We start from the raw sequence: 24352 nt of genomic DNA, 5'->3' as shown, positions 1-24352 counted from the left end.
ACACCTGCAGTCAGAAGAAGGCGGCAGCGGACATTTTATTACACCCAGCAACATCTTGAATTTCAGAGTAATTTTACCAATGAAGTGAGCGTATATAAATAAATATAGTATGTTCACATCTGTGATGCTGTTTTCATGTAACATTTTAAAAGAAGCTGGATGCTAGCAGTAGGTAGGTGGCGGAGGCCATGTTGGTACACCCCGCACTGCTCAGCGCTAAATCTTTATCCTTTCAAAATGAAACATCCAAACAGCACCACAGATGTCAATATACTATATTTATTTATATATACGATCGCTTTATTGCTAAAATTACTGTGTAATTCAATACATAGATGAGTGTAGTAAGTTGTCCGCTGCCTTCTTTTGACTGCAGGTATTCTGTCCGATTTGTAAAGCTGGTAGCGGTGGATACATGCGCAGCTGACAGAATGCGTTACCTAATCCGATGGGTCGACGATTCTGACGAAACACCGGTAGCAAAGGTACCATGGGATATGTAATATTTAAAAATGCAAAGTAAACAGCAGAGGAGAAGCTGCAATGCATGGAGGGAATCCAGGAAGTTGTGGAAAGAGATGACCAGGAGACAGGAAAAACTTGAAGCATGGAAGAATATTTAAGTAAGCTTTTATTGGATTGTTAAAAAGAGCTATTTTTTTTTTTTTCGTTATTAGAAATTAGTTTGTTATTTTTGATGTTATAAAAATCAAAGTGTATGCGGTGACCATAGATCTCATTTAAATGTATGTTATCAATAAGTTACAAACATATACCTAATCATTTTTTTACAGAACAAAACATGAAACAACATGACATACAATCCCACAGGGGGTAAACTGTTTTTTTTTCTCCTATTTTATCTTTAGACCTCACGTTTAATTCTAACGCGCTTTTCAGCATTACAAACAGCAACTTCAGCTGCTCTGAGGATAAATTCAATGTTTTTTATGAAACACAGAAGTCGCTCAGTGCACAGTGGTTTGATACAAGTGAACACCTATAATCTAATTTGCCAAGGAAGGAGCGTTGGAGAGGAGACCTCTAGAGCAGAGTGCAGGGGGAAGATCTCCAGTCTGAAGAGGCAGGCGGGAGGTGTATAAGAACTAGCTATCACTTTGGGAAGCTGAACTCCGATCTGCAGCTACATCTATCCCTGTGGAATACATTTTTTTTCTGTGGTAAGCATGATTTATCCAGGCAGTTTTGCTGTCTTTGAGAAGTACTTGTATTCGTTGACTTGTATGTAATATAAATTTCAACTTTTCAGTTGTCTTTAGTGCTTCCATCTGCTTGGGATATTTACTTTGATTCCCTAGGCAATCAAAAGCAGCAATTTGTGTTACGGATTAAACAGCACACTAACTTTATTTGGAATTAAAACACTGAAAATTAGAATGGAAGGTATTTGAGAAACTGATGGTCCACACGCATTGTGCATTATATATGATTTTGAGGACAGGAAAATAAGATTATCAAGAAGCATTTCTCTATTTTTTTTTTATTATTATTATTTTTTTTATTTTTTGCAATATTGTCTATTATTTTCTAATCTGGAGACTTTTGAAGAGTTGAGATCTAATTGGGAAGATGTCTAACACTTTACAAAAAATTTGGACTGTGATTTGTATTGTTGGATTCTTCTGGCATTTCACCAATGGAAGCTTTGTGAAGAATCACCTCCGATCGAGTTTTATTCAGAGGAAGCTAAGCGGCCGAGAAAAGCGTGAGATGCAGAAGGAGATCCTCTCCATTCTGGGGCTGCCTGGGAGACCCAGACCTGCAAGTGGCGGTCAGTTCCCATCTTCAGCACCTCTGTTCATGCTGGACCTCTACCATGCTATGTGCAGTGAGGAAGAGGAAGATGGAACGCAAGGAGTATCACGAGCACTCTTTACCACTTTAAGCACCCAAAGCCCTCCCTTGGGAGCGGTAATCAGTGAAGCGGACACCGTCATGAGTTTTGTGAATATGGGTAAGATATACTATATTATATACTATATTTGTTCCCCTATTCAAAACAATATATTTCAGGGGGCATATTCATTCTGTTGTGCTTAAAATTTCCATTTTCAATATGATTTTTCACCTGAGTTTGGGATTTTTTCCCCTTGTGCTATAATGTATAATAATCATATTTAGAATAGTTATTTCTAATGAATTTTACCATTCATTTTCTATATTTTTTTTTACAAGAATGAACAAACTTTCTGATTCTTTGTTCAGTACATGTATTAAAGTGCAGTTAAAGGAAACCACCATAAAGAGAGATATGAAGACTTTTCACTGCTAACCTCCTTCTAAAAATACAATCTACTTACTTGTTTCTAACTTTCAGGTTTTCTGGTCACTGATCTGGAACAAACATGCCAGTAAAATCAGTGACTTCAGAACTTCTGCAAACTAATTCTAGGTTAGTGATTCAGAAACAATTAATGCCAATGAGTCAGCCAGTCAATGAGCATTTTCAAGAACAAAGGTCAGCATTGATAGCTGCCATATATCTCTCACAACTGGTTCACTTTACATGCATTTGTGGTATGATGTGGTATCATTCATCCCTACAGAGGAGGCACAGGCATTAAACTTTCCTGTAGAAAGCTTAAAGATACATTGGTAAGAACTGTACTACAGGAAACAAATGCACAGTACTTTCCATACACTTTGGTTCACTTTTTTTTGTGTGCAGACCTTCCCGCTGTGGCCGTGATTTAACTGATGTAGAGGTTATTAATATACAGGGTTGAATTTATATTTATTACCCACCTAGGTCTTCTGTCCTGTGTTGCCCCTCTTATTCCAATCAACTGACTAGAGTTTAGAGGCTGGTGATAAAAGATAGTTTGCCCATTCTGGGTCAGTACAGCTAGAACCTACACATGAAATAGTAGGAAAACAGTATATTATTCTGTTCATTTGATTCCAGATGTACAAACCTATAGTGTGTGGACTATGAGTACTTTGAGAACTGTTATAACCAAAATATCAAACGGTGCAGGGACATCAATAGTGGGGACCAGTCAAGGTGCACTTTCAGGCAGGATTGCAGTCTGCAGCTTTTTATAATACGAGGGAATGTGTAAAACAGCAGAGACGTATGAGTGGGTTTCCTTCTCTGCCAGTCCTGCTACCCTAGGCCATGGCCTATGTGCAAATATTCTAATACAAGTGCCACTTCCTTAATTTTTCAGCATATTATACCCTAATAGTTGACAGTATGTATGGTTGTTTAATACAGCATATAGCTATAGAAGACTGTATAAGACATATAATAAAACTATAATAATCTATGGCTTCTATGGACTGTATACAGTTAAAAATAACCAATGAAGGCCACAGACTGAGGTGTTTGAGATTAAAAAAGCAGCAAACAATGATAACATTAACATTAGAACTAATAATATTTTTTTTCAATATAACTATCAGTTGATGATTAATTATTATTTATTAAGGTGTAAAAAGGACACATTTACATATAGGGGGTTATTTATGAAAGGCAAATCCACTTTGCACTGCAAGTGCGCTTGGAAGTGAGGTTGCTCTAAATCTAAGGGGCAGATCTGAAATGAGGGGAAGCTCTGCTGATTTTTGTTATCCAATCATGTGCAGGCTAAAATTCTGTTTTTTATTTTCCTTGCATGTCCCCCTTGGATCTACATTAACTTTACTTCCAAGTGTACTTTCAGTGCAGTGCGAAGGATTTTCCTTTAGTAAATAATCCCCATAGTGTTACAATTTGTGGGCACCAAAATTTGAAAAGAGTAATACAATTTCTGGACAAGATTAAAGGAGGAGTTTGGGTTTACTAAAAAAACACTATACATATTCACCTCAATGCTACAGCCTCATCATGACACTGCAGTTGTCCCACATGAGCATTAAGACCAAGAGCTGAGCAATCACATGGCTGCTGATCATCAGTTCTCTGTCTGCTTGCAGCGGTGAACAGTAACTGCCAGTCACTACCCTCTGTTTGGCTCTTTAAGCACTCACTGGAGCACTAGAATGGGGAGGGGACAGGTGCAGAAAGCAGAGCCCACTATCAGGCAGTTGGGTGGATCCCAATAATATTGACAGGATCCTACCTGAGCCTGGCCCAACTCTGCTCTGCTATCAGCTGACTCAGGGTCAAAGGTGTACAACAGTAAATGCTCTCCTGTTAACCTAAGGCTGGGTTTACACTAGAGCATGGAGTGGCTCACAGCAGGGGTCTGTTGCATCCCTATTCGCCAGTTCAGGTCCAATTTCAGCCTGAATTTTGAAGTACAAGGCTCCTGTAGAATTTGCACCGGGTCCGTTCTGGAGGCATGTGAACCGGCTCCATAGAGAGCCGGTCACAATCTACAACTATGCGAGTTGGATGCAGGGAAACCCACAATAGTGTGAACCCAGCCTAAAGAAAAATACAGCCAAGAAAAGTCCTTTTAAGAATAGCCTAATAACAGTTTTATTTTTAACATGAGTAGAATGTATTTTTTTGATAATGAAAAAGATATTCAGATTTTCTTTAAAAGTCTAAACTCATTTGGGTATGATTGGGTATTAGAATTGAATACAGTTTCCCCTTATTTACTAAGTGTACATACACTTTGCAACGTGACTAGCCTTTAGTAAATCAACCCTACAGACATACCCCACTTTTAAGTACACAATGGGGTTTATTTATTAAAGCTCGAAAATGCTAAATCAGGCTCACTTCTGCACAGAAACCAATCATCTTCCAGGTTTTATTACCAAAGCTTAATTGAACAAGCTGGAGTTAGAAGCTCATTGGTTTCTATGCAGAAGTGATCCTGATTTTGCACTTTCCGGCTTTAATAAATAAACCCCATTGTGTACTTAAAAGTGGGGTATGCTTGTATTGTGTTTATGTATTTGCAGTATACCAGTTTGGTTTCTTTTTAATTTTTTTATCTGGTAATAGTAAAATAGATGTTTATTGATTTTTTTTTTTTTTAACCACAGAAACACAAGATATCACGTTGATTGACCTGAAAAGTGTATTATTTTGAATTTTTCTGTGTCTAAAGCCACTTTGTTTTTGTATTTTAATTACCATTTGCATGTTATATATTATTTGCTTTAAAAACATACAAATATGAATTTATACTTATTTTAGTATGATTATAATTGCCTTATACAGTATAAGATTTATTTTCTTGGTGAGCAGATTATGGGGCAATTAACACAACGAGGCAATGTGGGACAATACATCTCCCTGCAGTGTAAAATTGTCTTGTAGTTAGGAGATGCTGGACAGCTCTACTGATATTATCAGAAACAAAACCTAGTATTCACTGTCTAAATTACGGTCTAAAAATAAAAAGTTGTGTCTAGAAAAAAAAAAAAACTTGTACGTGAAAATATGTAAGCTGTCACTACTAAGCTTTTGAAAATGCTAGTTATCTGCATGCTGATCCAAGGGGACTTCAATCATTTCTGAGTCTCTGATCTAGAACAAGTATGCAGATTAGCAGTTCTATAGTCACTCTGACTTTTTGATGTTAATGATTTTTGCTCCGTCTAAATGTCACCCGGAAAAAAAAGTATAGTCTTCTCATAGGGTGTCATAACTGTCAGTGTTGGGGGTGGGCACAGACACAACACAATCCACATGACCCCTAATGATCTCAAATGATGGTGCCCAATCTAGTCAATACATTTATAAATCCTTTCCAGTTTAACTATTCTGAAAGAAATTATATACCTTTACCCCGACTTTTTTTGTTCTCATTGAAGGACATTCATTAATACGTAGCCCATCAAATCATGTGCAATTTGCCTGAAATTGACAGTTGAGGTTTTGCTTGATCAAGAAGCCAAATAATGACTGTACACCTATTTTCTCCTTTGCTCCACAATTGCAAGTACTGTACTTATTTAGAAGTGAAATTCAACATATCGGCTTCCTCAGAACTTAAAAGTGCTAAGGTGCCTTTATAAGCACATGTAGATAGGTTTAGTGGCTAATTTATTGGCAAATTTCAAAAGAAAATCAATCTGACCCTAACTTATGTGAGAAATCAAAGAGACAGACAGCTACTGCAAACAATAAGACAATTTTGATAGATGTCCTGAATGTTAGTTTGTGATCTGGTACATAGGGTGATGTACCAACTGATTCCATTGGAAGTAACATTAGGTTGAATGGACATTTACCGTATGTTATATATTGTCATTGTAATAAATTAGTCATCAGTCTTTTAGTTGTACTTGTTTTAATGATCAAGTTTAAACATTTTTAACTATGTAGAATTTTTGTACTTATGGTGATGTACCACTGGAAATATCCCTCAGGTATTAGTGGTTTGCATTTCAATAGATGCACCTATACTGTATGTTACGTGCCATTAGAATTCCATATTTAATGTCACTTTAAAATGTTTGTGTTGGGCAAGCTGTTTTGGATACAGAGCAATGTAGTCACTGGATGTGCTGTAATAGACTGTAATAGCTACATGCAGTAAACGGGGCTTTATGTACTACTTCCCATCTGCTGCTGGGTATAAAGTGAATCAGGTTTAGTGATCCTCTGCTATACTGGAGAAACCTTGTATATTTATCAATAAATACAGCACTTTCTCTGATTCAAAGCCTTAGCCCCCGCACACACGGTCGAAAATTCTGACGGAAAAGGTCCGATTGGATTATATTGTCGGAAAATCTGATCGTGTGTGGGCTCTATCAGGACCTCAAATTTTCTGACAACAAAATCTGATTCAGACTTTTTCCGATCGTTTGTAGAGAATTCCGATCGGACAAAGTGCCATGCATGCTCAGCTCAAATTATGAGACCAAAGCTATTGGCTGCTAGCTTCAACATAGTTCTGTCGTAAAGAACGAACGTCATCACGTTCTGAACGATAGGATTTTCCAACAACTTTGTCCGACCGCGTGTATGCAACACCAGTTTCGGACAAAATCCATCTGAAAAAATCCGACAGATTTTGTTGTCGGAATGTCCGACCGTGTGTACGGGGGCTTACTGTATGTAGTAGCTAATGCTACCCAGTAGCAGCATCATTCTGTAATGGAAGTCATTTGAGCCAGCTTGGCCCAAAGAAACTATCAAAACAATGGAAATGTACTTTAAACTAATGAAAATTGAGTACTGTCCGTGATACTTTTTTATTTGCACTAACATAAAAATTTTCAGGACAAACTTTCAGGGTATGTCCCTTCTTCAAGGTCCAAGCAATACTAATACGGCTACAATCACATCAAGTACTTTAAACTAATGTTATTTAAAGAAGAATCAACATAAAGAAAAAAAGCCTCCTGAACTTACATACAGACAGAAAAATAGTAGCATACATGCAATATTATATATAGTTAGGCTGGGTTCACCTATGAGCCGCATGGGGTCCAGTGCATCCAGGTTTATCGTTTCAGCCTGAATTCAGACCTGAAATGGATGAAAAGACGCACAGTGTTTATGTGCAAATTGCACCGGACCCGCTGCGGAGATATATGAACCGGCTCCATAGAGAGCCAGTCAAAATCTCCTGTTATTGCGAATTCGCAATAGTGTGAACCCAGCCTAAAGGAAAAAAAATATTTGATCCCCTGCTGATTTTTTATGTTTTCCCACTGACAAAGAAACGATCAGTATATTTTTAATAGTAGGTTTATTTTAACAGTGAGAGACAGAATAACAACAAAAATACCCAGAAAAACGCATTTCAGAAAAGTTATAAATTGATTTGAATTTTAATGAGTGAAATAAGTATTTGATCCCCTATCAATCAGCAAGATTTCTGGCTCCCAGGTGTATTCTATACAGGTAATGAGCTGAGATTAGGAGCACGCTCATTAAAGGAAGGTCTACTGCTGGGGAAACAACACATCTGTCAGTGAGAACCCTAAAACTAGCTATCCACCTCCTTCAATATTTAGGTTTTATATGCACAAAGACATATATTTTACCCACTTTGAACCTTTCTTTTAGTCTTCTTCAGTGACTTATAACTGACTCCTTCATAAACATCACATACTTCTTCATTTAGGCTCCATTCACACTTTCGTAGTCTGAATCGATGCAATTCTGCCTACTATTCCAAATCATGTGATGATCACGCACAACACGTGCTGATCACTGCACAACGCGAAAAACGCATTTGGGTGTCATTATACTTTAACAGCACCCCAACAAGATTTGATTCTGCCACAATTGTTGCGTGACAAGATCACAAAGCAATGACAGCAAAATGTGCCTTTCCAAATCTCGTGAAGCTTGCACAAGCTTCTTTTCGGGCAACAAAGGCATATAAGTGAATGGGCTCGACATGCAAAATCACATGCAAATTGCGCAACAAAACCACGAGCTGGAGCGCTTGTTCATGCTACACAAAAGTGTGATGGAATATTAGGAACAAATCACAAGCATTACTGCAACACACACATGTGTTATTGTGTTGTGATGCAATTGATTTTGAAGGCAATAAAGCCCTGATGCACATGTGGTGAAGCGCTCCACAACACTGTTGTGATTCAGGAAAAATTGCTGCATGTACTGTATGCTTTCTTTAAAGCTCATTCAAATTGAATGGATGACTAATTTCAGACTGCTGTTACCACGGACCCCTGTTTTCCCCCTTTTCCTCCAGCTATCCCTTTCTTTCCATCCGCCGCCAGCTGTCACACATTCTTCGCTCTCTCCCCATCCCCGCCGCATACTACCCATCGTTTTTCCCCCCGAAGATTCCTCTGACTTCCATGCCAACTTCCCATCAGCCCCTTCCACCCATCCATGTCTCCAACGGAACCATTCCTTCAGTCCCTCCCAAGTCCCTACCCATCTCTCATATACCCATCCGGTGCCGAGTAGATGGACAACCCAGTACATTCTGTCACCTCCCCCCAGCCAAATCTTGCACCCCCCCTCATCAAATACCTCCCATTCCAACTCCCTTTCCCCCTGCCCCTGTGCCTCCCCCTTTTCCCAACAATTCACCCTCCCTCCATCTACATTCCCCTCTCCCAATACCCACTCACTCCCCCCCCCCTCCACTGTCCCAATACCCACTCTTTTCCTACCCCCCAGGATCCCTTGAATGGAGGACACTTTTTTTTATCCATTTTAAGATTGTGCTTCCCTTGAAGTCATTTTATAAGTTTATATTCATTTTTTAAAAAGGTATACTGTTTGTTTTTCAAATACAGCTTTACCCTTGTATACAATGTGTCGACATACTGTATATGACATGTAAACAATTTTTATCCTCTTAGCCTTTATTTCAATATATGTATATCATGTTATATATATTATTTCCTGTACATTTTCATTTTTTTTTCTCTGTCACCCCAGAAGAAGGGGGAGTCTTTGTTCCCCCAAAACGCGTTAGTTTTATCATGCTTAACAACTTTCAATAAAACATCTACAGATTTACCTGTGTTCCACTTCTAATTGGATACTGGGCGCTCCTTTTAACTACGCTCATAATTTCAGATTGGGAATAGTTGGCTAATCTCAGCATGGGAAATCAAATGCATTTTCCCAGTCGATTTATATGATCTCCCTGAAATAAAGCCAAAGCCAGGGAAGTTTAATGCATATCCATGCATGTAAAATCAAAATGATCATGCATATTTAGGCAGTCATGACTTTTGACCACTACCTTATGTCTTTGGCTAGCTTTAGTGTTTTATCCCTTCACCCTGAATTTTGGTCCTACTCTCACATACTAATATTATCAAAGTTGTAAAAACAAATACATAGGTCTGGCTTCAACTGTATGTAATAAAAAGAGAATAATATGTACGCATGTTGCATAAATTGACTCAGTGAGTAGGTTTATCTTTATTGCAACAGAACTAGTGTGTGGTACATGTGTCAGGGTGTATCTGCTTTCAGCTTAATTACATTTTGCTTCATGTTAGATTCACTTTAAAGTGGATCACACTATTACATTGCGGTAATACGTGTTTCATCTTGAATGGCACTTCACAGTGAGGCAATCCAATGTCATGTGTTGTGTCCCAGAAAAGGATCAGGTGCAGTTTTGGCAGCGTTCTGGTGCATTGACACCCCATTCAAAATGAATAAGCCACCTTAATGCAACCCATGTTAATGTGTGATGTAACGTGCGTTATAATGTGTATGTTAGCGTACCAGTGTGAACCCAGACCAAATGTGCATCCATAGTTTAAGTGTTTCTGCAATGTCATATTATAGCAATCTTAAAAAAAAGAAAAGCATTGTAACACCCTTTCAGGGAAATATACATACACATAAACAAACAAATATATATATATATATATATATATATATATATATGTGTGTGTGTGTGTGTGTGTGTGTTATATTTACCTGTGTCTTTTATGCAAAATAGAAACACTAGCAACATCTCTTGGCATGCTCAACATATAATTTTCTTGTGGTGACTTTGGTTGCTCCTCTAAAGAACAGGTAACCACAATTCACCCACCCACATTCTTCCTGGCCTACTGCATGCAACAAAACTGGAAAGCCATACTGAAACAACAGCTGGAGAGAGAAAAGGGACATTTGTAATATCATATGCTAGAGATTTTGTTTGAGCTGCAATAAGGAATGATGAAAACTGCAAAGTGGATGATATGGCAATCAGATCTCTCCATTGACTTGTCAATTAAATATATATATATTTTTTTTATTAAATTGATTGCGTTTCTCTGAATAGCAACATAGCAGACAAATTAACAAGTCAATAAATGGTACAGATTATAGAGCGGGAGAATAACAGATCAGATGGTGAGGAGGGGGAAAGTGTGAACCCTGGCCGATATAACTACCAATGGGCTATCACTTAACTTGGGTAGGTAACCTAGATATGTTGCCAACATGAAAACCTACCTGCAGACAAGAAAACTTAGCAGAGCTGTATGATTTGTGGCCTGTAAAGATCTAAATAAAGGCCCGCCAGTAATATTATCATTGCTGTACTGTCCAGAAGAGTGTCTGGGAAGCATGGGATGCGGGTTATTGGGTGGGGCCATTTGATCAAGCCGGCGATGGGGATGGTTAGACAGCAATGTGGTCTTAGAACAGACTTGAGGGGTACTAAGGCATCTGGTGGTGCTTAATGTTGTGTGTTAGATCTGTTAGGGCCTACCTGTCGGAGAGAGCACTTTGTCTATGAATGGGGCCCATTTGTGTCAGAATGGATGGGACTTTCGATGGTTGACGAAGAGCAAGTCCATGTTTTCTATCCTGAGGATGTTCAGTAAGTCGGATTTTAAGTCTTTGATGGTAGGGGGGGATAGAGGAAGTCCACTTTTTGAGGATTGCCTTCCTGGCTGAACTGAACAGTAGAAGGAATATGTTGTTGTGGGGGCTAAGTCCAGTAATTGTAGCTGCAAAAAGTTCCATACGATTTCAGTAGGATAAAATATAAGGGCAGAACCAAAGTCTGTGCAAAAGTGAAGCCTTGGATATACTTCATAACAGCACTTGGAGCGGTCTGGGAGGTCTTTAGAGTTAGGTGAGGGATATAAGCCCAATGAAGAATTTTCTACTGTTGCTCCCACCAAAATTAATTCGTTATAAAAACACACATGGTTATATAGCCCGATAGGATGGTGTTAATAGCGTCCGGGAATTGTAAATCTTTGTTCCAAGTGGGGGAGGTGGAAGAGTTGATGGATGCCATGAAGAAAGCAGTCAAAGGCTTATAAAGATCAGAAATATTGTTCCGTTTCAAAAATGTGTCCAGTAAAGATGTTTTGAAGTGTAAATTTCTCTTGGGACACATGCTGGCCATAAAGCTAGTTTCCTGATGGATGTATAGTAAGTAGTGGGTCGGTAGTTTAAACTGGGTAATCTGGGTAGAGGCAAGAGGACTCCCCAAAGAAATATCAAATACATTTTTTTTTAACTTACCAGAAATGCCTGTTGCTAGGCACATCGTCCTAATCTGCCTCTTCCTCCTCCGTGGAGATCTTCTATCTTCTCTCCTCCGTGCGGCGTCTTCTGGGTAATGGGTCGCACTGTGTTCTGGGAACTGTGTGTCCCAGAACACAGCGCGCCCCATTCACAAAGCGCTGTGCGACTCGCACAGTAGGAAACGGGCAGTGAAGCCTCGGGCGGCCGACATCGCGGGCGCCCTGGACAGGTAAGTGTGCTTATTAAAGTCAGCAGCTACAGTGTTTGCAGCTGCTGACTTTTACTTTTTTTTTTTTTTTAAACGGCCCTCCTCTTTAAAATCAGTTTACTTTATCAGATCAGGCAGCAATTGCGATTGGTTGCCAGTGGTTACAGCATATCATTACTGCTTGTAAAATAAATAAATTGCGGCGCTACCTAAAAAAATTTTTTTTAAATACACTAAAATATCAAAACACGTATAGTGCAAAAGTGAATCCACCTCACTACAGTGATAAATGTGCAATATTGAACAATAAATTAAGTTGCATCTAATAAAATAATAAATGTGCATAAATAATCAAAAAATCATGCGTGTAATAATAACAGAGTACAAACTGCAAAAAAATGCTGAATGAAATGTGCAAACAATGCAATAATCAATAGTGCTCCTCAAATGAAGTCCATGCAACTGATTGGTGAGCATATAACAAAGTCCATGCACAAAATATAAAGTGACTTCCAAATGCGTGACTGTCCACCGACTCACTTCAGTGCCAAGCTTGTGCACCACCAGTTTCCCCCAGCCTCTCACCTCAAATACCTAGTATACAGGCACTGTATGTAAGCAAATGCTAATCCATCCTTATCCGTCCAGCCAATAGTATGCCACTGTACACATACGATTTATCCTTTCCCAGATTCTTCAGATAGATCCCATTACAGTAGGTGGTACATAAAGCATGGAAAAAAGACAGAGGGGGCTCTCATGTGTAGTAATCAATATCAACGATTTAATAGATAAAAATCTCCACTTACATAAAAGCAGAAGACAGCGAATATCGAGGGAAGGAGCTGTGGTGTTGCACTCATAACTTCCGGTCGCGGCCGAGACCGGAAGTCCGGGTTGTGTTACGATATTCGCTGTCTTCTGCTTTTATGTAAGTGGAGATTTTTATCTATTAAATCGTTGATATTGATTACTACACATGAGAGCCCCCCCTGTCTTTTTTCCATGCTTTATGTACCACCTACTGTAATGGGATCTATCTGAAGAATCTGGGAAAGGATAAATCGTATGTGTACAGTGGCATACTATTGGCTGGACGGATAAGGATGGATTAGCATTTACTTACCTACAGTGCCTGTATACTAGGTATTTGAGGTGAGAGGCTGGGGGAAACTGGTGGTGCACAAGCTTGGCACTGAAGTGAGTCGGTGGACAGTCACGCATTTGGAAGTCACTTTATATTTTGTGCATGGACTTTGTTATATGCTCACCAATCAGTTGCATGGACTTCATTTGAGGAGCACTATTGATTATTGCATTGTTTGCACATTTCATTCAGCATTTTTTTGCAGTTTGTACTCTGTTATTATTACACGCATGATTTTTTGATTATTTATGCACATTTATTATTTTATTAGATGCAACTTAATTTATTGTTCAATATTGCACATTTATCACTGTAGTGAGGTGGATTCACTTTTGCACTATACGTGTTTTGATATTTTAGTGTATTTTTAAAAAAAAATTTTTAGGTAGCGCCGCAATTTATTTATTTTACATATTATTCCTTTGGTGTAGAGATCACTATTTTTTTGCTGGCTGCTTCCACACATTTATACATATTTGACTATATAAATATTTTTTTTGACTTTTCTTACACATTTATCAATACTTAGGTGGAGCGCATTAGTACCTTTCATTTATATATCATTACTGCTTAATGACTGGTTGCTAGAGGTTACAGCACACATTACGGCTCACTGATTAGTTGCTAGAGGTTACAGCACACATTACGGCTCACTGATTAGTTGCTAGAGGTTACAGCACACATTATGGCTCACTGATTAGTTGCTAGAGGTTACAGCAAATTATTTCTGCTTGTTAATTGGCTGCTAGAGATTACTGTAAAGTAATACTGCTCACTGATTGGTTGCTAGAGGTTACAGCACATCATCTCCTCACTGCAGGGGAGCATGATACACATATGAATGCCACCTTTATTTAAATATCAATGCTGCCGGCCGAATCTATTTACTTAGTAATGCCACCACTATTTACATATGAATGCCGGTTATTTACATGTAAACAGAGGATCTGCAGGTGAGTCATCTGTACACAACAATAGGGCAGAGCTGGGCAGCATTAGTACCATCACTTCACACTGAGATATCGGGACATAGCACAGGACTAAAACTTCGAGGGACAAGGAAATTTACACTGGGATAGTTGGCAAGTATGAGGCAGCTGCTTTGGGCCCCACAACAATGACAGGGCCCAGGGCATCTGCCCCTTTTGCCCTGCCTTAACCACTTGCCGACCGCCGCACGACGATATACGTCGGCAGAATGGCACGGGCAGGCATATGGGCGTATATATAAGTCCCTGCCTGCCCGCGGGTGGGGGGCCCGATCGGGCCCCCCCCCGGTGCCTGCGGCGGTCGGCATTCCTTCGAGAGCGATCCGGGATGAGGGGGCGGCCATTCATTCATGGCCACCCCCTCGCGATCGCTCTCGACGAATGGAAATCCCCGGTGACATCACTTCCTCTCCTGTAATGTAAACACAGGAGAGGAAGTGATGTATTCTCTCCTCCGTGTCGGTATTTTTCGTTCCGACACGGAGGAGAGCGGATCGGTGAGTTGCACCAACACTCTACACACACAGTAGAACATGCCAGGCACACTCACACCCCCCCTTTACCCCCCGATCACCCCCCCAATTACCCCTGCCCCCCAGTCACAGTGACACCAATGTCATTTATTTTTTTTTTTTGCATTGGTGTCATTTGTGACTGTAATAACTGTTAGGGCAGTTAGAGTTAGCCCCCTTTAGTTCTAATGTGCCCCCCTAACCCCCCCCAATAAAGGTTTAACCCCGTGATCACCCCCCGTCGCCAGTGTCACTAAGGCTGGGTTCACATTGCAGCGGTTTATGAGAACGAATGTGATTCGCACCGCACTGCAGTGCAAATCACATCCGATCTCTGTGCGATTCGAGTTCAGCCATTCGCCGCACCCGCCACACCCGCCGCACCCGCCGCAAATTCGCACGGGACCCTTTTTTTGGTCCGCAGCAGAATCGGATCGCATGGGTGTTCACACCATGCGATCCGAGTTTGCAGATCGCACTGCGATATGCGAACTGATCTGGGGGTGTCAGTAACATTTCACTGACACTCCCAGCAGTTCGCATAGGGCAGTGTGAACTGCCGCCGGGAGGCATGCGATGCGGGAACCCGCCGCGGATTCGCGGCGTTTCCGCATCGCTCCAGTGTGAACCCAGCCTAATAAGCGATCATTTTTCTGATCGCCGTATTAGTGTCACAGGTGACGCTAGTTAGGCAGGTAGGTATTTAGGTTCGCCGCAGCTTTTTATAGCGCCAGGGACCCCCATATACTACCGCATAAAGCCCCCTGATTGCCCCCTAGTTAACCCTTTCACCTGTGATCACCATATAACTGTTACAGGTGACGCTGGTTGGTTAGTTATTTTTTTATAGTTTCAGGGCACCCGCCATTTATTACCTAATAAAGGTTTAACCCCCTGATCACCCGGCGGGTGTCATTTGTGACTAATAACTGTTAGGGCAGTTAGGGTTAGCCCCCTTTAGTTCTAAGGTACCCCCCTAACCCCCCCAATAAAGGTTTAACCCCGTGATCACCCCCCGTCGCCAGTGTCACTAAGGCTGGGTTCACATTGCAGCGGTTTGAGAACGGATGTGATTCGCACCGCACTGCAGTGCAAATCACATCCGATCTCTGTGCGATTCGAGTTCAGCCATTCGCCGCACCCGCCGCAAATTCGCACGGGACCCTTTTTTTGGCCCGCAGCAGAATCGGATCGCATGGGTGTTCACACCATGCGATCCGAGTTTGCAGATCGCACTGCGATATGCGAACTGATCTGGGGGTGTCAGTAACATTTCACTGACACTCCCAGCAGTTCGCATAGGGCAGTGTGAACTGCCGCCGGGAGGCATGCGATGCGGGAACCCGCCGCGCATTCGTGGCATTCCCGCATCGCTCCAGTGTGAACCCAGCCTAATAAGCGATCGTTTTTCTGATCGCTGTATTAGTGTCACAGGTGACGCTAGTTAGGCAGGTAGGTATTTAGGTTCGCCGCAGCTTTTTATAGCGCCAGGGACCCCCATATACTACCGCATAAAGCCCCCTGATTGCCCCCTAGTTAACCCTTTCACCAGTGATCACCATATAACTGTTACAGGTGACGCTGGTTGGTTAGTTATTTTTTTATAGTTTCAGGGCACCCGCCATTTATTACCTAGTCTCACTAGTGTACCCCTAAATTTAGGGGTGTCTACTTTCCAAAATGGGGTCATTTGGGGGGGGTTTGTGCCATCTTGGCATTTTATGGCCTTCAAAACTGTAACGCCCTTAGAAAGCCTGAAGGCGGTGCTTGGTTTTCGGGGCCCCGTACGCGGCTAGGCTCCCAAAAAGTCCCACATATGTGGTATCCCCGTACTCAGGAGAAGCAGCAGAATTTATTTTGGGGTGTCATTTCAGATATGCCCATGGCATGCGTGAGCAATATATCATTTAGTGACAACTTTGTGAAAAAAAAAAAAAAGTTTGTAATTTTCCCGCAACTTGTGGCAAAATATAAAATATTCCATGGACTCAACATGCCTCTCAGCAAATAGCTTGGGGTGTCTACTTTCTAAAATGGGGTCATTTGTGGGTGTTTTGTGCCATCTTGGCATTTTATGGCCTTCAAAACTGTAATAGGTAGTGAGAAGTGAACTCAAAAATTTACGCCCTTAGAAAGCCTGAAGGCGGTGCTTGGTTTTCGGGGCCCCGTACGCGGCTAGGCTCCCAAAAAGTCCCACATATGTGGTATCCCCGTACTCAGGAGAAGCAGCAGAATTTATTTTGGGGTGTCATTTCACATACGCCCATAGCATGTGTGAGCAATATATCATTTAGTGACAACTTTGTGTAAAAAAAAAAAAAAAATTTTTTTTTTGTCATTATTCAATCGCTTGAGGCAAAAAAATAAAATATTCAATGGGCTCAACATGCCTCTTATCAATTTCCTTAGGGGGTCTACTTTCCAAAATGGGGTCATTTGGGGGGGTTTTGTACTGCCCTGCCATTTTAGCACCTCAAGAAATGAGATAGGCAGTCGTAAACTAAAAGCTGCGTAAATTCCAGAAAACGTACCTTAGTTTGTAGATGTGACAACTTTTGCGCAAACCAATAAATATACAATTATTTACTTTTTTTTTACCAAAGACATGTGGCTGAATACATTTTGGCCTAAATGTATGACTAAAATTGAGTTTATTGGATTTTTCTAATAACAAAAAGTAGAAAATATCATTTTTTTTCAAAATTTGCGGTCTTTTTACGTTTATATCGCAAAAAATAAAAATCGCAGAGGCAATCAAATACCATCAAAAGAAAGCTCTATTTGTGGGAAGAAAAGGACGCAAATTTTGTTTGGGTACAACATTGCATGACCGCGCAATTACCAGTTAAAGCAGCGCAGTGCCAAAGTGTAAAAAGACCTCTGGTCATTTACCAGCAAAATGGTCCGGTCTGAAAGTGGTTAAAGACGGCCCTGGGGGGTAGGGGGTGCAGAGGTATCCATTGTAATATGGAGATAGGCTTGAAGGTACTGCTTAGCTTCTTCTAGATGAGAAAAGGTTTTGGGATCGCCTGCAGGATCTGAAAAGCGGAGTATTGCCAGGTAAGGCAGAGTGAACTTAACTCCTTTTTGGAAGAGGGCAGCACATATAGGTTGGAATGCTTGGGTGCATGTGCCAAGCAGCCAATCTGTGCTCAATATGGAAATGAATATACAGATCATGATGTTGCAATAAAGTAATCCATGCTACAAACTCATTAAACACTCCACCTTCAGTGAAAGTTCATGCACTGCAAACTTTGCAGTACATGAACTTTCACTAAGATCCCTTTCACATTGGGGCGTCGGTGGTAAACTGCCGCTATTTTTAGTGGCACTTGCCGTCGTTGTTTCAGTGTTTTTCGGGTGCTAGCGGGGCACTTTTAACCCCCACTAGCAGCCGAAAAAGGGTTAAAACAACCTGCAAAGAGGTCTTTTGCCGGCGGTTCGGCGGTACTGCCCATTCATTTCAATGGGCAGGAGCGGTTTAGGAGAGGTGTATACAGCACTCCCTCACCGCTCCAAAGATGCTGCTTGAAGGAGTATTTTTTAACATCATGCCAGTGCATTGCCTCAGTGTGGAAGCAATTGGGCTTTCACACTAAGCCTTTGTAAACACGGTCGGAGATTCTGAAGGAATGTGTCCTATCGGACCGTTTTGTCGGATATTCCGACTGTGTGTGGTCTCCATCAGACTGTTTCCATCGGCATATCCAACGGACCAACTTTTCCAACTTGCCGGTAAAATTTTCCGACAAAATGCTCCGATCGGACATACTCCAATCATGTGTAGCCTACTCCGACGGACAAAGTGCCACGCATGCTCAGATCAAATTCCTAGACCAAAGCTATTGGCTACTAGCCTGAACGTAGTCCCGTCGTAACGAAATAACTTCATCACGTTATGTACAATCGGATTTTCCGACAACTTAGTCTGACCGCGTGTATGCAACATCACTTCCGGACCTCTTTCCCGGAATTAATCAGTCGGAATTACTCTGACGGATTTGGTTGTCGGAATCTCCGACCGTGTGTACAAGGGCTAAGACTGCAGTGGAGCCATTTTTCAGGCGCTTTACAGGCGCTATTTTTAGCCCAAAAGCACCTGAAAAATGCCTCAGTGTGAAAGGAGTCTAAAGGTAGACTGTTTAATGAGTTTATAGTATGAATCACATGATTGCAATATCATGACCTGTATATTAATGACTTTCACTGAATGTGGACTGTTTAATAAGTTTGTATTGATTTCAGCATGTGCAAAGTGCTTCATGCATGCTGAAATCAATGCAAACTCATTAAAAATTTTAAGGCTGCACTGATTGCCACTGATTAGGTGGCACTCTTAAGCTGCACTGATAAGGTAGCACTGATATGCTACATTGATGGGCACAGATGAGACTGCATTGATGGGAACTGATGAGGAGGCATTGATGGGCACTGATGTGGCTGCATTGATGGGCACTGATGAGGCTGCGCTGATGGGCACTGGTGTGGCTGTGTTGATGGGTACTGGCGAGACTGCTCTGATGGGCACTGGAGAGGCTGCATTGATGGGCACTGGTGAGGCTGCATTGATGGGCACTGGTGAGGCTGTGCTGATGGGCACTGGTGAGGCTGCGCTGATGGGCACTGATGAGGCTGCACCGATGGGCACTGATGAGACTGCATTGATAGGCACTGGTGAGGCTGCATTGATGGGCACCAGTGAGGCTACATTGATGGGCAGCGGTGAGGCTGCATTTATGGGCACTGGTGAAGCTACATTAATGGGCACTGGTGAGGCTGCTTTAATGGGCACCAGTGAGACTGCATTGATGGGCACTGGTGAGGTTGTATTGATGGGTCCCGGTGAGGCTACATTGATGGGTACTGGTGAGGCTGCATTTATGGGTACTAATGAGGCTATACTTGGTAGCCACTTTTAATGTAGAGAGAGGAAGAGGTGGAGCTCTAATATGAAAAGATAGAGCCTAAAACGGAAGCGGTGTGGTTTACAGGTGACAGGGCGGGACTTAAGCTGAAAGGAGTGTGACCTAGACAAGAAGGGGTGGGTCATATTTAAATTAGGGATGTATGGGTTTAGTCAGGCCTAGGGCAGCACAAAACCTAAATACACCACTGCCCGTGAGCACTTGTTAGCCAGTGCTCACGTCGCTTATAAGTCTCAGGTGCCCACAGGCCTTTATATATGTGAGCTGACTGATGTTCAGAGCTCTCACAAGCAATTGGTAGGTGTATTCAAAGTATGTTTTGCGAAAGCCACAACACTCACCTTAATCTGTAGTCTTGCGACAGCCGGCTTCCCTGTCCTTCATTCTCCAGAACTGGAATGTTTATGGATGGGTAACTTCAGCAGCAGTCACATCACCTTCTGAAGATGTGGACCTTGGGGCTTGCACTGATTACCTAGCAGGTGTTATGGTTTTGAGAAGAGAGGTGTCAAAAAGACCAGTTGAAGTACAACAAAAAGAATGGCTTCTGTTGACTTGTCACTACAAGAACAGATGGGGAGGAAGATTGCAGGACTTCAGATTAAGATATTACTGAGTTGGGGTACTGGGTTGCTTGCGATGGCAGGGGTAATATTTATTTTTTGTCAGATGGCCCTAGTTAAGTTCTTGGATGGTTTTGCTCATCAGTTTGTAGATTTATAGCTATTTTCAACAGAATAGATAAAACTTTATGAAGACAGGGATGCCATCGTTTATCTCTGAAATTGTGCAAGCACCACTTGCTAATCTATATAAATCAGTTATATTTATGGTCTGCATATCCTGGCAGAATGCTCAATCCATTTCTTGCACTTATTTTTGGACGTCTTACATATGATGTGGTTCATCACTCCAGAGTACCTTTTAATTTAGTGTCTGAAAGAAAGAAAGCTGGGACTAGTAATTACAGATGATGTGTCATTTATAGTAAGCAAAAGCCTACAAAGTAAGCTTACAATAAAAACTGGACCACATTTCAGTGAAAATCTATTTTGCTGACATTGTGTGGGAGGCAAAATACAGTGTAGCAGGATCATTAAACAATAAACATTAAAGTTGGAACAAAGTGTGACAATGGGAAGCTTTGTTGCTCTCTATTTCCCAGCGGCCTCTAATATTCATGTTTGGCACACACATATATGCCTTGAGCAGAACTAGGGAAACACCATTCTATTTTAACATCTGGACCTCTGGATATACCCCTGCTGTTCTTTGCACATACGGCAAAAATGCTCACCTGAAATAAACTTCTGTATAGTTGAGCTATATTGCTTTTCAAGCTTTGCTAGGTCTTAAAGTGTATCTAAACCCAAGAATAAAATTGTATTATATAGCAACATGCAAGTGCTTCAATATGGTGGCTGCATTGGTTTTCTTCAGGTTTTGGTAGCATACCTCCTGTTTTAGGATGGCACTGAAACCGCCATAATGTTTCATTCTCACATGACCGCAGTCCCTGTCCTGTCCCGGGCATTGATGAGCGTGCTCAGTGAGAAAGGTACTCCCACGTGCAGGGCGAGTGACTCTGCCCACACATGAAAAAATAAAAGATTGCAAACTTGCAAAGAAGTGGTGGCTACCTTTCTTGATAAAGGAGAATTGAAGTATGCCCCGATTATATCTTCTTCTAAAGAATATTTTTCCCCCACTTGTCTGAATAAGCACCTAGGTAAGGAAAATACATAGGGAGGAATTTACTAAAACTGGAGCAGACAGATTCTGGAGCCACTGTACATGGTAACCAGTCAGCTTCTATCTTCATCTTATTCAGTTAAAGTGGAAATAAACCCATCAATTTAACTATTTCCCAAAACAGTTACAGTCAAAGCATGCCATGTATGATAACTATCACATTTGCTTGTGCTCCCAACTGCACTATCAATTCATCAAATGAATGGTGTCATAAATGATCACATGTGCAGAATCAATTTGGCAATTTAAGAGCAAATGGAGGATAAAATTGCAGATTCCTTGCCTGTAAAGGATAAGAGATTTTAGTTAAAAAAATAAAGTGGTTATAAAGGCAGAACTTTTTTTTTACCTTAAAACATTCTCTTTATTAAGGAAAAAAAAACGTCCGTGTTCAGCAACCCCCATGATTACCACGTTTGTTTTTTGTTTTTTTTACTCCTTTTTAAATCACTTTAAGCTTTGAAAATGGAAGCTAGAAGCCAATGGGTTGCCATGTACATCTACTCCAGATTCTGTCTGCTACAATCTTAGTAAATTCCCTTCATATTATCATCGCCCTGAGGGTGGCACAATAAGTGCCCGTATGGGTTACTTTGATTTGCAACTAAACAGTAGACCTCATTTTATTTGTCATGTGTTTTGGCTTTGTGAGGATCTTTCTAGGCATTGAATAATATCATGTCCCACTTCCGTTGATTTTTAGATCTTAATGATTATTGTTACTTATTTAAAATACGGTGGAAAAAAAACAATGTATTCTGAATGTTTGAAAAGTTTTTGTACCCTGTGATCATAGTGATTGGCTTAAAAAAGGAATTTTTCAATAATAGTTTAGCAAACATGGACTAATGTGTATGAAAAGAATGTGCCATTCCAATGTATTTTTCTGATGTCTAAAACATCGGCAGATATGCTTTACATCTTCAATACAAGTGTATTTAGAAAAAAATGACAGCTTTTTTTACGTATTTAGAAAAGGGCAATGCATTTGTCTTATAAAATACCTAATACACCCATTATGGCTATATCCACACATTTATTCTTTAGAAATGCGTGGAACTACTAAAATTCCAGTATTTTTGGGACCATTCACATTTATACAGCGATCAGTGCAATTAAAAATGCACTGATTATTGTGTAAATGTGACTGACAGGGAAGGGGTTAACAACTAGGTGGTGCTGTAGGGGTTAAGTGTGTCCTAGGGAGTGATTCTAACTGGGGGGGGAGAGGCTGTGTGTGACACAACACTCATCACCGCTCCCAAATACAGGGAGCTGTGATCAGTGTCAGTGTCACTAGGCAGAACGGGGAAACGCTTGTTTACATTAGCATTTCTCCGTTCTTCCTCTCTGTGAGATGATCATGGGCATCCCCACGGACATCGAGTCCGCGGGACCCATGATCACACTCACGGAGCTCGTGAAAAATGCAATATTTTACAGGCTTTAACCAGTTCAGCCCTAGAAGGATTTACCCCCTTCCTGACTAGAGCACTTTTTAGAATTTGACACTGCACTGCTTTAACTGGTAATTGCGCGGTCATGCAATGCTGTACCTAAACAAAATTTGCGTCCTTTTTTTCACAAATAGAGCTTTCTTTTGGTGGTATTTGATCACTTCTGCGGTTTTTATTCGTTGCAATTTAAACGAAAAAAGACAGAAAATCTAAAATAAACAAAAAACATTTATTTTCTACTTTTTGCTATAAAAAATACAATAAACTCAATTTTAGTCATAAATTTCAGCCACATGTCTTGGGTAAAAAAAAATCAATAAGCGTATATTTATTGGTTTGTGCAAAAGTTATAGCGTCTACAAACTAGGGCACATTTTCTGGAATTTACACAGCTTTTAATTTATGACTATTAAAATGGCAGGGCAGTAAACCCCCCCCCCCCCCCCCCAAAAGAAGTGTGTTGCAATTTTTTTTTACATAGTATTTCCGTAGCGAATTTTCAAATGCAATTTTTTAGGAAAAAAACACTTTTGGGAATTTTAATGCACTAAAACACTCTATATTGCCCAAATGTTTGATTAAATATAAAAGATGATCCAATGCCAAGCACACAGATACCAAACAGAACATGCTTTAACATTGTGCACAACCACTCAGTGGCGACAAACTACATACATTTTTTAAAGTCTTTAAAAGCCTTTACAGGTTACCACTTTAGATTTACAGCGGAGGTCTAATGCTAAATTTATTGCCCTCGATCTGATGTTCACAGTGATACCTCACATGCATGGTGCAATTGGTGTTTACATATGGAACGAGACCGACGCTTGTGTTTGCATTTGTGCACGAGCATGGGGGTACAGGTGCTTTATTTATTTATTTATTATTTATTTGCTTTTTTTTACACCGTTCCTTTAATTTTTTTTATTATTATCACAGAGAATGTAAATATGCCCTATGACAGCAATAGGTAGTGACAGGTATTCTTTTTTTTTTTTTTTAAATGGGTCTATTAGACTCTAGATCTCTCCTCTGCCCTCAAAGCATCTGACCACACCAAGACTGGTGTGATAAGATGCTTTCCCAATGGCACTGTTTATATCCGGTGAAACCAAAGTCATGTAATGCTCATAGCTTACGGTTTCTTAGGCCATAGAGATGATTGGAGCCATTTTGATCTTCAATCAGCTCTATGGTCAGCTGGCAGAGCCAGCAGCTGCATTATCAGGTTCCCCGGTGGGACAGGAGAGCCCAAGAAAACCAAGGAAGACGACGGGAGGGGGGTTGTTACCTCCGACTGCTTGTAAAAGTAGTCTAGCAGCTAATTAGCCACTAGGATTGCTTTTAAATGAAAGCTGACCGCTGGCTGAAAAGAACGATACCAAGGTAATACCTAAACCTGCAGGTATCATTCTGGTATAACCACTCAAAGTCCAGCAACATATCAGTACGTTGCTGGTCCTTGTGGGGCATATTTTGTAATGTTCTTTTTCAGT

The 24352-nt window shown here is 40.8% G+C and overlaps 1 protein-coding gene across 1 annotated transcript in view; it reads left to right on the top strand.

Annotated features, from left to right (window-relative positions):
* Nucleotides 1–892: 892 nt before the first annotated feature.
* Nucleotides 893–24352, top strand: part of LOC143982944 (bone morphogenetic protein 8B-like) — a 104969-nt gene continuing 81509 nt past the window's right edge. Inside the window, exons 1-2 of the mRNA XM_077482097.1 lie at nt 893–1181; nt 1271–1975. Coding sequence (XP_077338223.1) covers nt 1591–1975 — 385 coding nt within the window. The 5' untranslated portion in view covers nt 893–1181; nt 1271–1590. The remainder of the gene's footprint in view (nt 1182–1270; nt 1976–24352) is intronic.

Source organism: Lithobates pipiens, unplaced genomic scaffold, assembly GCF_037356315.1.
Source record: "Lithobates pipiens isolate NorthernLeopardFrog02 unplaced genomic scaffold, aLitPip1_a1.2 Scaffold_16, whole genome shotgun sequence".
In the NCBI taxonomy this organism is placed as follows: domain Eukaryota; kingdom Metazoa; phylum Chordata; class Amphibia; order Anura; family Ranidae; genus Lithobates; species Lithobates pipiens.
The sequence above is the reverse complement of the archived record's forward strand: the minus strand, read 5'-3'. Positions and strand labels throughout refer to the sequence as shown.